The following is a 13,463-nucleotide window of genomic DNA, read 5'->3' on the forward strand; positions in this document are numbered from 1 at the left end:
TGATAATCATCAAATTCATCCCTCTTTATAAAAACATAATCTACTATATATAGCGCTACATGGTGTTAAAAAAAAATGGGAGGTGGGGGGGGAGAAAAAAAATCCTTCACACAGAAAATCCTGAATCATTTAAGGGGAACAAAATTTAAATAGTTTACATGGGGGGGGGGGGGAAATATATAATATGTTTTCACCCTTTCACCAGCAAAATCCTATAAATATTTACGACCATTCTCCTACCACGTCACACATACGTCCTCTCATAAAAAACAGAACCTAGTTAAAATATTGAACATAAATATTTTTATGACAAAAAGTGGGTGCAGGAAAAAAAAAAACAAAACAAAAAAAAAAAAAACTACAGTAGCACCTAAAAAAAAAAAAAAAAAGAGAGGAAACAGACAAAACTAAAATGATTATAAACCCCCTCTGGCAGCAAATGGGTGGCAACTGCCCCTTTTTGGTTACTCAGACACTGCCAAGAGCAGCTTCTATGGCAGAACAGGGGGTTAGGGTATGATATTAACTAGAAAGCCATTCTTTGTTGAGGAGGCCAATGTGGAGTCCAGTTTTCCCAGTCCCATGATGCATTGCTGCGGGCACTGGAGTACAGCAGCCAATTGAAGCCGCCTCGTGTGTCCTGTTGGGAGAAGTCCGCGTGGAGGGTGTGAGAGAGGTCGTGTGGCGTCCGCTTAATCTCCCAGGACGAGTTTAACAAACGACGCCACGTCAGTGTTCTTGGTTTCATGCAAAGTGAAGAAGGGATGTTGCTGTTGAAAAAAATAAATAAATTATGTTTACTGTGAAAATCCAATGTTTCCATGAACAGCTCCAGCATTCCATTGGATTTGGGTCAGAACGTTATAGATTTGGTGTTAAAATACTTACCATTAGCTCTGAGTAAGTAGGACGCTCGTTGGAATTCTTTTTCAAGCTAAAATAAAACATACAAAAATATAAAGATTCAGAGAATCATACGGACCCCGTTCTTCAAATATCAATTACTGGCATAGCGCCCCCCTTTAGAGGGAAGCTTTTCTGGGGTATAACGCAACTTCTCACTTTTAATCCAAATATCCCTAAAACAAATCATTAAAAAATGGGGGGAGGGGGGATTTGTATTTTCGTTATAAATAATCCATGATGATAGCAATGAAGCAGACAGCCCCCTTTTAGGGATTCCAAAAAAGTTCTACTTTCTTGCATACATTATACAGATGAAGGGGTCCATAGGTTTGAAACAGACCGACTTCCAAAACAGTTTACACAGTTTTACAATTTAAACCTAAAATTCTAAACTCAAAATAACAAAAATAAAAACAAAATATTTCGCTTTTAGCATATCTCCCGGCCTTTGCGTATTAAAAAGAATACCAAAATAAATATGAAAAGGTCTTCTAATTGTTACTTTGTAACCAGGGAAATTAGAGGCCAGCATCTGACCGTGTGACATCCGTTACGACGACACATTAGCTCCTCATCGGGAATAAGTTTACCCGTCTTTAGTCAGGATGTTTCCTGCAATTGCTTCCGCTCTAGAGATCTTAGGAAAAACTTCCCAGACAGACAAACAGTAAGACAGGTTGCATCATAGCCAGAAACATAAAATAAGAAAATACAAAAAAAATAAATAAATAAACGTGAGGGGATGCACTGACTCAAACCGGGCACCTCCGCTGGGATTCCAGAAAGTGGAAAACACACTTCCTGATATTATCTGGCTGTAAACAGATTGCTCACCCTTTACTGTAACAAACAGGGTGTATATGGGTTTGGTTTTTTTAAATGATTTATTTCTAGATTTTTGTTTAAAAAAAAATAAAAAAATAAAAATCCTAATTTTTATTTAAATAATTACAATAAAAAAACAAAAACAAACATAGCAACTGTCTAAAACCCTACAAATGTTGGGAGTCTCTTAAAGATACACGCAGTACAGTGAAACTTACCACTTTGAGGTAAAGTCAACAAAATCAGCCGAGAACTTATCTGCGGGAAGCTGTGGAGATGGCTCCTCGACCACCTGCTTCAGCTGCTGGAAGGGGGTTCCCCAAGAATCGTAAGGGAACTTTAGGATAGCGAGCTCCAACTATTACAAGGGAGGTAATATATAAATTAAAAATAGGTAACATGAAATATTACGCTAATCCAGTTAAAGAACAAAGAAAAAACCCACGTGGCTTAGTTGAAGGAAACAAAAAAACACAGGTAGACATTTTGGCCACGGGCTGAAAAGTCATTGACGTTCCTCTTGGCAAATTAAAGGTTGTTTAGTGATACTGCTGGTTTTAAAAAAATCTTTGTTGAGGGTCATAAACATAAAACATATCATGCTAATGCAGAAGGTGGGGTTTATGTTCTAGAACGAATCCCGCTCAACAAACCTTTTTTACTTCTCAGCTATCTCACTTGGTCCTCTAATCAGACACGTATCGGTCAACCTGTACTCATCCCAGAAGACCAGAAAAATATGTACTGCTAGGGGGCGATTTGAGGAAGAGATCGCGTAAACGGCGTAGGCTAAAACTTCGAGATCTCCAGCTTCAAGTAGCAACACAACTTTTGTAACTTTGAATATGCTGCCACCTACTGGAACTGTAATTAACATTTGCTGCGAAATGACTGGGAAGTGCAAAGGGTTAAGTTTGTTTAAAGGTACATCATACCTTATCTCCGAGTTCCTAAGTACAGGTAACTATACCTTTACAACCCTGAGAGCAAAAGAAAAGAGAGGCAAGTTCATACCATCGTAATTCCCAGGCTCCAGATATCAGATTTCACACTGTATCCTTTCTGGTTTAGATCTGGATTTATTCTCTCAGGCTAAAAAAAAAAAAGAAAAAAAGGTTAAGATTACATGATTATATATCCAGACATAAAAAAAATGCAGTAAAGGACCAACAGGTACAAACGTTCTGAGATAATAAAGGGCGGAATATCTTAGAACAATGGTCATCAACTCCTGGTCTTAACGACGTCGCGGTAAACTTACAGCCATGTATGGTTTGCAACCGGCGTCTAGCGTTTTGGCTACAGAGTCCACCAGGTAACCGCTGATGCCAAAATCACACATCTTCACCTGGCCCTGCTTGTTAATGAGCACATTGGATGGTTTCACATCTGAAACAAAGCAGAGAAACAACCAAGTCAAACCAATATCTGGATTTTCAGTATCAAGCACCAAATGGGACAATTGTGAGGAGGCCAAAGAGGTCCTTCGGAGCAAAGGCAGATAAACCCCCCCCCCCCCCGACACTCCATGGGTTACTTTATGAATAGCCATTGAACAGCTATTAGAAGTGCCCTCTGGTGCACAAAAGAACCAGAGGATGGCATTCGCAGATGTAAAGAAATACGCTGACATTTATGTGCAAACCCTAAGGTGGTTACGCAAAAAAGAAATTGAAGCAAAGGTCTAGAAGCTTACCTCGGTGGATCACGGACAATTTACTATGCAGATGTTCCAACGCTCTGACAATCTATGAAAAATAGCAAAATTGGAGAGAGAAAAAAATAAACGTAAAACAAAATTCCATACAAATTTAGGGTACATTTAGAGAAAAGAAGGTAACATCCTGCCCTTAAGTTCTTGTAGAACAACCATGAAGCTCAACATCTTAAGAGCTGCTGGAGAACATGTACGGCAGGCGTTCTAATAAAAAAGGGATTTTATAGCCACAACATGAGTATCAGGCAGTACGGACTCCCCTTTTAACATCTACTAATTACTTGATGTATATGAATGAACCATCGAAGCATTAGACGCGGCCACATAACACTAATGGGGCGGACACTTACAGAAACTGCTATTTTGCCCAAGATGTCCTCTGGGATCGTCAAGCCTTTGTCTATTACATTCTTGTAGAATTTGTCCAGCGAAGTGTCCATGAGCTCCATACAGATCCAGACGTCGCCCTAGAAGAGAAGAATACAAAAAGGTACAGAATTAATGCTGTCAAGTAATATACACTAATATTCAGTACAATAATTGTTTCCCCCATTTGATTAAGGAATTCTGGGGGGGGGGGATGCTATGAATGGCTATGAATAGTGTCTAATAATGTAGTATATACCTCTCTAAATAATGCTCCATAGAATGTGACCGTAAAATGACAGTCCACCGTCCTCATGGAGATATCCAGATCCATAAGGAGTCTCTTCTGTTCCTGAGTGTTGACTGTCGCCCGGATACGCTGCAGGGGGGGGCGATATAACGATCAATACATATTCCAAATATTTCCATATATGGAGACGACGTTCAAATGTAGACAGCGCCACCGTGTGGTCTGTTTGGAGCTTGGGTTTTGTTTTTACCCTTACCTTTACAGCCATGATCTGCCCACTGGGGACATGGCGCATTTTCTCCACCACGCCATAGGCTCCTCGTCCGAGTTCTTCTATAGGTTCCAAGTCATCTGCCTTCACCTCAAAGTTCTGCGGGTACCAAGAAAATGGATAACGTTCATGCTTTTTATGGACCATATTATAGCCCTCAGATCCAGATATGAAGGATGCGCTTTTGACTTTTGCCTTGTGAAGGCATCTCAGAGGTTCTAGAATTCCAATAGTGGTAGTATGGCTAATGGTGCCTTGGGGTTACCATGAACTCCGGTCTAACAAGCCTGAGATCTCTCTACTAGCATTATACAGCTTCCCTAAATAACGGACATGTCTGTACATGTACAACACCTCCTGGGATTCTAGAAGGAACTAACCAAGAAACGATGGCCACCAAATTCTAGGCACAAAGGGGTCAACTCAGGCCCCCTCAACACTGCAAAGTTAAGGGCCGGCTACTGCTTCCCTGAACTCAGCAGGTCACAGAGAATTTCCTCGGATTAAGACTAAATGGCTTCCAAATATACTCCTGGCCCGAAGGACTCAAGTACAGCCTGAAAACTCAAGACAATTTAATGAAGTAGAAAGTAAATTTAGAACATGTTAAAAACAACCGCGGGATTAATGCCGCCTGCACCAAACCGGCCCCCGCTGCACGGAACGAAACTCGATATTTCACAGGACAAGATTTTGTATTTTAATATATTGCCGGACCGATCATTGGGACATGAAACGTTCAGCTTGTACGAAAACTTCTAGGTTTTTACGCTAAACGTTAAAAAAAATATATATATATAAAAAAAATACCTAATTTTCTAAAAATATTTTTAATATAAAGCGAGTTCGAGCTGCACTCATTGTAAATCCCAGCCATAAAGATCTTTACGCTGTTTTAAGCCCAAATGTTATTAAACGTACCTTTTCTCCAATCAGGATACAGGCTTTGGAGTCTAGATCTCTTGGCGGCCTGCGGAGGTAAACAAACAATGAGATAAGAAACATGCGCGGCTAGAGGGACCTTGAAACCCTTTGGCTTCTGTTTGCTTTGCTCTGTGTTGAATGCACAAGAATCTTTAAAAACTCACCCAAAACAATATGCGTGAGATATATATATATTTTATTTTATTTTTGGTTTTTTTATATATTTAATGCCAAAAGAAGATATATTTTGGTGAGGTTTGATCTTTATTTTATTATTTCATGTTATTTTTTCACTGATCTCTTACGTGAGGGTTGGGTGTGTAGATCTACAAAGAAGTAAAGACGCCAAGTCTTCTATAGAGAGGGACTAAGAAAGTTCCATACAGATGGGCAGTAGATACCAGAGCTGCCTTCCAGCAGAAGCCGTTTAACGCAGGGACTAGATCAGGGGTGTCCAGCCTGCGGCCCTCCAGCTGCTGCAGGACTACATCTCCCATAATGCTCTTTCTGCTAAGGGGCTGGCTGAGGAGTATGGGAGCAGCAGCTGGAGGGCCGAAGGCTGGACACCCCTGGACTAGATGGTCAACATGGTTCTAATCAAAGTATGTTTCTGCATTAATATCAAAGTGGGGCATCTGAGTTGTATGAATCCGAGACAGTGTTGGAGACCACGGGGTATCTAGTTAAATAGGGGGGTAAGAGAAAGCTGGCCGGCCGCTCGGTGAGGCACAAGGAAGCCGGCAGGACTCTGCCCGATGTGAGCGGTGGAACCGGCCGATTCAGGCCGCAGCAGGAATTCCAGGAATGCAGAAGCCGTGGGGAACGTCTCCACCGTGATGTCAGCAGCACCTCATATACCCCTCGTACACTTCGTATACGGCGAGGGCCACAGCCACCCGCTGCGATCCACAGTCAACAAAAACCTCCGCTAGCCGCCTCTCCCGCTTACTAGCCTCCTGCAGAACTTATACACCCAAGATCGAAACGAAGATTCAAGAAACGCCAACTGTTTTCCCAACAAACAATGAATGATGCTTTATTAATTATATTATTTTACATATATATTTATATGTATTACTATTTGATTATATTATATTTATATTATTTTACATATATATTTATATGTATTATTATTTGATACATTTGATTATATTATATATTTATATTATTTTACATATATATATTTATATGTATTACTATTTGATTATATTATATTTATATTTATATTATTTTACATATATATTTATATTATATATTTTATTTTATATTATTTATATTTTACATATATATTTATAATTATATTTTTATATATGTTATTATATTGTATATTATTTATATATTTATAATCAACGTTTAATTATTAGCTTTTATTATACTCCGCAAACACCAACTGCCCTCAATGTTTAACATTTAAAATTCACGACAGGATTAAACAACATTCCAGCTGGAACGCTTAAAAAAAAAACCCCAAAAAACAACAACTTCTGGAACAGAAGCAGATCGGCCCCATTCGGCCCCCCGTTTCTCCTGCTGTAAAGACTCAAACCTTAGTCAGTCGTTAGTCTCGATTCAGGAGCCGTATATCCCATGCATGTTTAATACCCTCACTGTATTACCCTCTACCACTTCTGCTGGGAGGCGGTTCCGCTTATCTTGCACCCTCTCAGTAAACTCTAGGGAAAAAAATGCTCCAAAAATCTCTGCGCCTGATAGTAAGCGATAAGTACATCTTACATTTGGGTTTCTGCTCATCAGAGACAAAGGTTGACAACACATCCCCCGACCCTTCTTTGTACGTTTGAATAGACCGGAATCCTCATTGTCTCGCAGATATAAGATCAACGATCCCGTCTGCGAGTCGAGTGAATAGATCATGCGCGGTTTGGGGTCACCGAATCCACATGTATGTGCGGCTGAAGGATTGTATCCATCGAGCGGCCATTAAAGAGCAAAGTTCTAAATGTGGAGCAGTCACCACGGCAACCAACGCACATGTCCGCTGACCGGTCCACACTTAACACACTTAAGGGCATTAGAAGAGGTCTATGGTCTCAAGCGTTAACCCTTTGTGGATAGGGGGGGGGAAGTATGTTACGAAAGAACGTGGTCTTACGTGGGTACGCTGGCTTGCGGCTGTTCAAACACTTCCGGTGTAATTTTCAATCCGGGTTTTTTCTTTTTGCCTAAAAAAAAAAAAAAAAAAAAAAAGGGGGGGGGGGGACAAAATTATACATTTGTAAGCAACGCCACCAAAACACTCGCAGAATATTTTAGGCGCTCTTATCAACAGAATTCAAAGTTAAAAAGATTTATCGTTGACGTGAAAGATAATGGTGTTAAGTTACAGTGATCGGCCCCATTCGGCCCCCGGTCTGGTCTGCCGTAAAGATCTAAACCTTATTCAGTCTTTGATCTGATCTTCGGGAGCCATGTGCTCTATCCCATGCATATTTACATTCCCCCATTGTATTAGCCTCTACCACTTCTGCTGGGAGGCTGCTCCACTTATCTACCACCCTCTCTGTAAACAAACTATTTGCATAACTTTTTGGAGCGGATACTAAGGAAACAAAATTTTCCTTTTAGACTACACAATAATTATACACAAATTTGTTACAAAGTACCACTTCAAGTTCAACTGCACAGTATTTAAAAATAATAATAATAATAATAATAATAATAATAATAATAAATAAAAAATGTTGAAGAAAAACCATTCGCCGGCTTGTAACTCGTTCTTATGTCACCTCGGCTGGAATGGATTTAGGCCCAGAGTTTTTTTACGACATTCTGGGAAATTGTGTTGTAAATACCCCTAGGTGGATCCAGAATCACCGGGTGATTTATGACGGTTTACAGAGGGGTGAAAGCTGCAGCGAAGCTTCTAAAAAAAAACAAAAGGTGGAAAGAGAACGACGGCTCCTCGGACATCTGCGCAAATTCCAGCTGGACTCAAAAAGCGCAATTGTTTTCTTTTTAAGGAACAATTTAATGCCCCAGGGGGTATTTCAAACCACATTTAAGTGCTTTATAATTATTATCTTTTATTTATAGAGCGCCAACAGTTTACGCAGCGCTTAATACAATACATATATTCAGGGGGTCTGACGAGACGAGAATCGACAGACTAAGACAAACCGATACATTAGGTGGAGAGAGCCTGGCCCGCAGGCTTACAATCTTTATTGAAAAAGTTAACAATAAATAAATAAAAAAAATAATAAAACATTTAAATAAAAAAAAATTGGTAGAAGCTGCCCGCCTTCTCCGTCATTCAACAAGTTTGCCATGGTTTGGCTACTTCAAATCAGCATTAGTGAATTTGGCGCATGCACATGACCCAGCGCAAGTATAACGTGTGCCAGGAGATGTGACGCCCTGCAGGACATTTGGCTATGGCGGGGGGGGGGGGGCGCATTGGGTTGGGAAGGGGTTAAATCCATAAGGGGGGGGTTCTGCAGAAACCAGGGAGATTTAAAGGGACCGCGTAGCTATGATGAATTAGAGTGGGTATGATGGCTGGAGAGTCCCTTTAAATCAGTAACTTCTTTGGAGGAAAATATGTTGCTTCTTTACTTTTAATACAGGAGCCTTTAAAAAAAACAACAAAAAAAAACTCTGTTCTACTAAAAGCTAATTTGTAGATGATGTGGCAAGCAGGGCGATGACTCGCGGCCAACTCGCCCATCGGCACCGTGAATCGCTCCGTACGTCACAGCTCCGTAACAGGGCTGGTGGTTCGAGGAGGCGGAAGAATCGAGAAATGACCTCAATGAACAAAATGTTACTAATACCTGCGCCCAAAAGCCAGACTGGAGAAATGCGGGTAGAATTAGAAAGCAGGAAGGGATGGGGAGTGGTAGATAAGCGGAGCTGTCTCCCAGCAGAAGTGGTAGAGGGTAATACAGTGAGGGTATTAAACACGCATGGGGTAGACGTACGGCTCCTGAATCTAAGACGAGACCAACGACTGATTAAGGTTTGAGTCGTTACAGCAGGAGAAACGGGCGACTAGACGGGGGCCGATCTGTGGGCAACGTTCTAGATTAGTGTTAAAAAAAAACAAACGTGAAAAAGCGCTTTTAATCTGAACGATGCGTTTGTGATCAAATAAATCACAAATGATAAATATTGGGCTAAAACGGGCAGTAATTTGTTTGTAAACGCCGGGCGCCGGCTGCTGCGGGTCGGATAAACGCATCCATACGAGCCGGAATATTAAAAACATAATAAATATTGGGTTTGTTTGTTTTTTCGTGTATAGGGACAGAGCGCCGGACAGCGGCAGAATAGCGGTCAGCTCAAGGAGCAGAAGGTCATCGGCCCGCCTGCAGGTCCACCTATGTATAGATTAATAGCATTTTAAGGGAAGCTGCAGCCATCATACACATTGGAGTGCATGGGACAGCCGGGAGGTCCCTTTAAATGTGCGTGGCCCCCCCCCTTGCAAACGCAGAATGCCCCCAACATATGCAGTAGCCCCTTAGCCCGCCTAGCAGCTCTTTTCTGCGTTCAGTCAACGTCACCCTAACCCTAGGGGTTCTTGCATCCGCGGACATCGCTCCCATCGAGCGGCGCTCTCTCCTGCTGCTCATTAGCTGCTTTAAGCCAATCGGTGGCTAGGACTGTCGGAGCGCGCAGGAGGCTGGGAGCAGCAGCTTCTGCTAAGAATAAGTGTTTTTTCTGGGGCAAGTTTTTAGAGATTGCCTATTTCCCCCAAAGTGATTTAATAGGCGGGGCCAAGTAAAGCGTCCCCCTTCTAATAAAGAAGGACGCCAAAGCGCCGCGCCGAAAACAGAACGCTTCTGCAAACCCCTTCCGCAATTACAGTAAAAAAGATCCAATACGGTCTCAGCGCTCGCGGCCCGGCTTACAACTCCAGCAAAAAGTTACTAATGTGTCGGGACTGGGATAAAAAGTATTGTGCGTGGATACAGTATCGCCGACACATCAACTCTCAATATCCACATGGAGAGCTGCGTACAGCAACAACAACAATAATAACAACAATAAACAATAAACAATAACAATAATAATAGAACAAACAATAAAATAATAATAAATATTATAAAAATAAATAGGCGGTGGGTGGGGGGGGTTTGTAAGACTGAATTTGGGATACTCGGCGCTCATCTCAACAATAAAATACTTCTTGCTTTGTAACCACGCAAATCTAACAAAAGACTTCACATTCCTGGAATTGATATGCAAGGTGCCGGCACACAAAAGGTTAAAGAGAATTTAAAGGGCCAGCATCAAAGCTATCCTTTTGTGTTTTTTTAAGACAATAAAAATGCAACCGGTGGGGGGGGGGGGGGTCCCATTTAGATGCAAAGGACTTTTCTTTTGGTCCCAACAAGCATTAGTTGGGGTCACTGGAACCGGGGCGCACCTTGGATCCCCCCGCTGAGCCGATCCCGGGCCATTCACGCTCAGGTATTAGTCACATCCTCCCAACCTCGCCGAGTTCGTCCGACGTCACACAAAACTAAATACAGAAAGATGACTCCAGCGATTGCCAGTCACTCAGTCCTTCTCCATACCAGCCAAGTGTCCTTCTTCGGGGACCCAAGTCCCTCTCCCTCCCCACCCCACCCCGGATGTCACGCCACCTTTGCCTGACTCGTTACCTTCTCCTTCCACGTAAATCCGCCGGGGAGACTCCTCGTAACGCCGCCGTTTAATGACAGGGTCACTTTTATTAGCGTGCGTTGCTCTTTAAAAATGTCTGACCAATATTTACAGAACATATAAATCGTCTCGGAAACCACGAAAGAAAAGCTGAATCGTTTGATTTTGTGTTAATTATGTCACCAAAAAAAAAAAAAAAATTGCTTAAAGGGACAGCGCAGCCATTATATATATATTTTATAATCTATTATTAATTATATTATATATATTCACATTAATGCACATGGCAGCTGCGTGGTCCCTTTAAATCTCCGTGGCGTGCTGCAGCTTCTCCAAAAGGCATTTATTTTTAACTCCCCAGGGACTCTAGAGGGGTCTAATGAGACCGCCCGCATGCACACGCATCCAAAACAGCCAAAAGCAGTGCGAAAAATGTGATCACGACAGGGTGGTGTGCTGCAGCTTCTCCTAAAGATAAGTAACCCCCCCCCCCCCCCCAATATACCACATCATGCATGGTACGGGACTAGCTCAGGACAGCTCTGCTGGGAGACTGTTCCCTAACCCAATACTATAAACAGGCTTTTAAACCGAATCTCTCAATAAATCCCTTACGGTGAAAATAAATGATCTCTTTTTTTTTTTCTTCTTATAGATTTTACATTTATGTAAATGTATTCTTTTTTTTTGTTGTTTTTAATCATTAACTTACATGTTTAACCCTTTGTGGGTTAAAATACATGCACATTCTTTATAGCCCTTTGTACAGCGCTGCAGCATAGGCTGGTGCTACGTAAACAAGACTAAAGAGCCATTCCGGTGCAAAGTAAGAACGGCGATGCAGAGAACGGGAGCGTTCCAACGGTTGCTACGGTGACTGCACAACATTATTGGTTAATATGCCGTTCCACGACGCTGTGGAATACGTTGGCGCTATATAGGCAAATAAATTATCGTTAACCCTCAATGTACTGAACAATCCTGCATTTTACCAGCACAAATATATCCGAAACTACTTCTATTGACAAAAAAAAAGGCCAAATTACCAAAAATCTGTATTTTTACATGCTTTTCCTGTGTCCCCGTTTAACCCTTGCCGATCAGATCTAAAAACGGCACTTTTTCCCCGGGTTTCCCAGCAACCCTAAGGCCTTTAGGGCACAGCTACCTAAACTGAGCATTCTCTAGCACACTTTATGCGGCTGGACGGTACGCGTATACATAATATATATATATATATATATATATATATACAGTCCAGCTATAGATCTCAGCGCTGGGGGTGTCCGGCACCAGGGTGTAATATTTCTGTACTTCGCCAATCAATAGCAAGGGCTGGCTGCAAACGGGGAGGAAAAAAATTACAGTACTCCTAGCTGAAGAATCTACATACAGACCTACTTTAAACGGGGGGGGGGGTATCTGCAAACTGCATAGGCAGCAATCACTGCATGTATAGCTCAAAAACTAAATGCAGCATGCAGCAGAATAATGCATGCACTTAGAATGCAAGCCCTGCATGCATGAAGTTTCCAGATTAATGCACAGAGAAGGAAAATGACATGGAAATCAGAAAGATCATTAATATCACATGTTAATGAATCACATGCATGCATTAGGGGGGTAGATCTGGACACCCCCTCTGGGTAATCATGCATGTTGCATGGAAGCCCTGCCTTGCAGGAACTGTGCAGAAAGGGAAAAAAAAAAAAAAAAGGGCAGCAACCAAACAGGAAATGCAACCGCACAGGGGAAGGCTCAAACTTCTAAAATGCATCCGTATATTAATAAATGCATGCTCCCGGGGGATTGTGCATGCTGCAGTTTTTGCATTGGAAGCCCCCGGAGGGTGTTCTTACCTCCTCTAGACTGAGACATTCTCCCCTTTTGCTGTGATGAGGAGGGGGGGGAGGGGTGCACAAAAGACTTTTTTTTGTGTGCTTTTCTTGAAGCTTTACTTTCCCAACAAAGATGCGAACTGCAGGCTCCCGGTCTTCATGCACGGAAGGGGAATGAGGAGGGAGGGGGGGGGGGTCGAGTTGTTTGCTTGCACGACTCCTTGCAAATAATTAGAGGGAAAAGAAAAACCACGGAGCCCTGAGGGGATTGCACGGGCTGCAGGAAGCAAATTGCAAAGTGCGGGGTTTTGTTCCCCTCTGTGTTCCCGTAGTCGCCCTACTTGCAGTTGAGATCCCGGGCTCTGCACCTACATGATGGGCCAGGGCTGCCAGCTGAAGCTCCAAACTTGGATCTCGCTTGAGGCGAGTGCGCATGCGCACTTCCTGTAGGCCGCCGCGGAGGATGCCGGGGGTTGTAGTTCCACGCTTGGGCACTAGGGGAAGGGGAGGGGGCTGTAGTTCCTCTCAGTGGCTGAACGGGGAGTCGCGCTTTACCGCTGCGTAAATAAAGCCCCGGGGGATTAGGGCAGGGGATTCGGGTTTCACGATTATTATTTCTTTAAGAGTTGAATACTTTATGCCCAAAATAATTCTACTATTAACTGTTGAAATGCTGCAGCCTTGTATTACTCATGCATTTGCATGGTGAGTTTGCATTGTAGTTGGGGGTTTGTT

The 13,463-nt window shown here is 42.3% G+C and overlaps 1 protein-coding gene across 1 annotated transcript; it reads right to left on the minus strand.

Moving 5' to 3' along the window:
* Window positions 1–692: 692 nt before the first annotated feature.
* Window positions 693–12,768, minus strand: LOC149278738 (dual specificity mitogen-activated protein kinase kinase 6-like). Its single transcript, XM_089501778.1, has 12 exons — window positions 12,750–12,768; window positions 7,373–7,442; window positions 5,257–5,305; window positions 4,321–4,434; window positions 4,074–4,193; window positions 3,799–3,915; window positions 3,428–3,479; window positions 2,993–3,120; window positions 2,746–2,823; window positions 1,950–2,089; window positions 889–934; window positions 693–770 (listed from the first exon to the last, which is right to left on the minus strand). Exons 1-12 carry the CDS (start codon window positions 12,766–12,768, stop codon window positions 693–695), a joined length of 1,011 nt encoding a protein of 336 aa, XP_089357904.1.
* Window positions 12,769–13,463: the final 695 nt, after the last annotated feature.

Source organism: Sceloporus occidentalis, unplaced genomic scaffold (genome assembly GCF_023333645.1).
Source record: "Sceloporus occidentalis isolate IW3139 unplaced genomic scaffold, rSceOcc1.0.p SCAF_182, whole genome shotgun sequence".
NCBI classification, from domain to species: Eukaryota; Metazoa; Chordata; class Lepidosauria; order Squamata; family Phrynosomatidae; genus Sceloporus; species Sceloporus occidentalis.

What these genes read in the sequence shown, in the direction of transcription:
- LOC149278738 (XM_089501778.1), bottom strand. An exon ending in GTATCCTGATTGGAGAAAAG is followed by an intron (nt 4,435 to 5,256) that starts GTACGTTTAATA and finishes TGGTACCCGCAG; the next exon opens with AACTTTGAGGTGAAGGCAGA. An exon ending in TGGGCAAAATAGCAGTTTCT is followed by an intron (nt 3,480 to 3,798) that starts GTAAGTGTCCGC and finishes TATTTTTCATAG; the next exon opens with ATTGTCAGAGCGTTGGAACA.